At 37.2% G+C, this 3,755-nt stretch overlaps 1 protein-coding gene across 1 annotated transcript; it reads left to right on the top strand.

The window, feature by feature from the left end:
- Window positions 1–323: 323 nt before the first annotated feature.
- On the top strand, window positions 324–3,538 carry LOC110635542 (putative leucine-rich repeat receptor-like serine/threonine-protein kinase At2g24130). The gene is made up of 2 exons (XM_021784925.2): window positions 324–2,925; window positions 3,033–3,538. Exons 1-2 carry the CDS (start codon window positions 384–386, stop codon window positions 3,455–3,457), a joined length of 2,967 nt encoding a protein of 988 aa, XP_021640617.2. The 5' UTR covers window positions 324–383; the 3' UTR covers window positions 3,458–3,538.
- Window positions 3,539–3,755: the final 217 nt, after the last annotated feature.

The raw sequence follows: 3,755 nt of genomic DNA on the forward strand, positions 1-3,755 counted from the left end.
AATTAATAATTATTATACTAATTAAATATAATTGATTATATAATATATTTATCATTTTATTGTATTAAAAAAAATTTATATAATTAAATAAATAATAAAACATATAATATATATATATATATATATATATATATATATATATATATATAATTACAATTTCATTTTAAGTTTAATTATATTTTACCAAACATGACCTTACAACCTAAAAGTTATTAAGACTCCATATCATCCCACTAAAATTCATTGGTTACCCTTCTTTATATATATTAATAGCATGCCGAAAGCTGCTGTTCATCCTCTTAAGCCCATGGTGATGCATGCATTTCTTTGCTTGGAAATCATTTTCTCCTATCTTTTCTTGCTCAAAGAGATTGAGAACTATAATGGGTTCTTGTAAATTGTCCGTGTTTGGTTTTCTTTCCTTGATCATTATCTTGTTGACGGTTTCTGGAGAAGAAAATGACCAGCTCCTACTTGCTAAGGAAAGAGTTTCTTTGCTTTCTTTCAAATCGGGTATCACATTAGACCGTGAAGGAGCTCTTGAAAGCTGGAACTCTTCAAATATTCATGTTTGCAATTGGACAAGAGTCGAGTGCAACAATGCTAGCAATCATATAGTTAAGCTTGATCTTAGTGACCTTTCACTTAGAGGCAGGATTTCTCCAGCTCTTGCTCATCTTTCTTCTTTGGTGATTCTTGATTTGTCGAGCAACTTCTTTGAAGGCCATATTCCAGCAGAGTTGGGGTATCTTTCCCAACTGAAACAACTCAGTTTGTCATGGAATCTTCTTGAAGGAAAGATCCCTTCTGAGTTGGGTTTTCTTCACCAACTAGTATACCTTGATTTGGCAAGTAACAGGCTTGGTGGCAACATTCCTGAACAAATTTTTTGCAATTGGTCCTCTTCTTTGGAGTATATAGACCTTTCCAACAATTCTTTAAGTGGCGAAATCCCTTTGAAGGATGAATTTGCGCTTAGAGAATTAAGATTTCTTTTGATTTGGTCAAATAGGCTAGTAGGTCATGTTCCTCAAGCTCTTTCCAACTCCTCAAAACTAAAATGGCTCGATTTGGAATCAAATATGCTAAATGGGGAATTGCCATCCGAGATTGTTCGTAAAATGCCACAGTTACAGTTCCTCTATTTGTCTTATAATGACTTTGGTAGCCATGATGGTAACACCAATCTTGAACCTTTTTTAGCTTCTTTAGTAAATTCCTCTTACTTGCAAGAACTTGAATTAGCAGGAAATAACCTTGGTGGACAGATACCTCCTATTATTGGTGATCTTCCTATCAAACTTGTACAGATTCATCTATCTGAGAATCATCTCTATGGCCCTATACCCCCTCACATTTCAAACCTTGTTAACCTCACCCTCTTGAACTTGTCTAGTAACCTTTTGAATGATACCATCCCTCCTGAACTGTGTCGCATGGGAAAACTAGAGAGAGTTTATTTGTCAAATAATTCACTGTACGGTGAAATTCCTGCTGCTCTTGGTGGCATATCCCATCTGGGCCTTCTTGATCTATCCAAAAACAAGCTTTCAGGTTCTATTCCAGACAGTTTTGCTAATCTTTCCCAGTTGCGAAGACTCTTGCTTTATGAAAATCAACTTTCAGGATCCATACCACCAAGCCTGGGAAAATGCATCAATTTGGAGATTCTAGACCTTTCTCACAACAAAATTTCTGGAATAATTCCAAGTGCAGTTGCAGCACTGAGAAGCTTGAAGTTGTACTTGAATTTGTCTAGCAATCACTTACAGGGTCCTTTACCTCTAGAGCTGAGTAAAATGGATATGGTGCTAGCAATTGATCTTTCTTCAAACAATCTCTCAGGCACCATTCCAACACAGCTTGGAAGTTGTATTGCACTAGAGCACCTTAACCTTTCGGGCAATATATTAGAAGGTCCTCTTCCTGCTTCAATAGGGCAGTTACCTTATCTTAAGCAACTGGATGTTTCTTCAAACCAATTGAGTGGTGAAATACCACCGTCTCTGGAGGCATCACCAATTCTGAAGCAACTCAACTTCTCCTTCAACAAGTTCTCTGGGAATGTTTCTAACGGCGGCGCATTTTCTTCGTTGACAATAGAATCCTTCCTAGGCAATAAAGGCCTTTGTGGGACAATAAAAGGCATGTCAAAATGTCGAAAGAAGCGTGCCTATAGTTCCTTTATTTTGCCCATACTCTTATCACTGTTTGCCACTCCCTTCTTGTGTATGTTCCTGTTACTTAGGTCAAGATTCAGAAGACAATTGACGATGTTCGATCAAGGAGACTTGGAAAATGAGGAGAAAGAAACTAAAGAGCTCCAGTACCCAAGAATCTCATATCAGCAACTCATTGAAGCTACTGGTGGGTTTAGTGCTTCAAGCCTGATTGGTTCAGGCCGGTTTGGTCATGTCTACAAAGGAGTTCTTGAAGACAATACAAGAATAGCTGTGAAGGTATTGGATTCAAGGACAGCCAGGGAACTTTCAGGGAGCTTCAAAAGAGAATGTCAAGTACTAAGGAGGGCAAGGCATAGAAATTTGATAAGAATCATCACAATATGCAGCAAACCAGACTTCAAGGCTCTTGTCCTTCCTCTAATGTCAAATGGAAGCCTTGAGAGGTATCTATACCCAAGCCATGGATTAAAACCTGGCTTGGATTTGATTCAGTTGGTGAGCATCTGTAGCGATGTGGCCGAAGGGGTGGCCTATTTGCACCATTATTCCCCTGTTAGAGTCGTGCACTGCGACCTGAAACCAAGCAATATTCTCCTAGATGACGATATGACTGCTCTGGTTACAGATTTCGGAATTGCAAGATTGGTTAAAGGCATTGATGAGAATACTACAACAAATGATTCAGTGTCCTTTAGCTCAACAGATGGCTTGTTGTGTGGATCAGTTGGCTATATAGCTCCTGGTAACAATTGATATGTGATCTTCATTTATATTAATTTGTTATATCTAATAATCACTAATATATATATATATATATATATATATATATATAATTCGTTCTCAATGCAGAATATGGAATGGGCAAGCAAGCTTCAACACAGGGGGATGTTTACAGTTTTGGAGTCCTCCTTTTAGAAATCATAGCAGGAAAACGTCCCACAGATGTTCTCTTTCATGAAGGTTCAAGCTTGCATGAGTGGGTGAAGAGTCACTACCCACGAAAGCTTGACCTGATTGTTGAAGAAGCAAAGCTTAGGATTGCTCCATCTGCCATGCCAGCTTACTGTAACAAAATATGGAATGATGTTATTGTGGAATTGATTGAGCTTGGTCTTATGTGCACACAATACAATCCTTCAACAAGACCAACCATGTTAGATGTTTCCTATGAAATGGGTAGGCTAAAGCAGTATCTTTCTAACCCACCATCTCTGCTTATTGAAGAGGAAGAAGAAGAAGATGCATCTTCTAAGTTTGGTGATTCATGGAAGTAATTAACTTGATGAAATTTCAGGAATTTTTGTAACCATCATTATATTCATTTTGTTTTATTGATTTTCTGATGGCTACTTAGCATCCAGTTTAATAATAGAGATCAATTGTTTTGATAAATGATGTTTATTAACTCAACTTCTTTACTAATGATCTTTAACTCAATGGTAATATTGTCTGTGAGGTTTTGAATTCGAATCCAATCGATGTCATTCCTTTTAGCTGCTGAAGCATTTGCATCTTTTATTATTAATTGAATTTTGAATATCAACCAACTAAATCTAGCCATGGCGATTCATC

The sequence above is a fragment of the Hevea brasiliensis genome, chromosome 13, assembly GCF_030052815.1.
Source record: "Hevea brasiliensis isolate MT/VB/25A 57/8 chromosome 13, ASM3005281v1, whole genome shotgun sequence".
NCBI classification, from domain to species: domain Eukaryota; kingdom Viridiplantae; phylum Streptophyta; class Magnoliopsida; order Malpighiales; family Euphorbiaceae; genus Hevea; species Hevea brasiliensis.

Coding starts and splice junctions, on each gene's coding strand:
- LOC110635542 (XM_021784925.2), top strand. CDS start 384: ATGGGTTCTTGTAAATTGTCCGTGTTTGGTTTTCTTTCCTTGATCATT. Junction 2,926..3,032: donor AGTTGGCTATATAGCTCCTG/GTAACAATTGAT, acceptor TTCTCAATGCAG/AATATGGAATGGGCAAGCAA.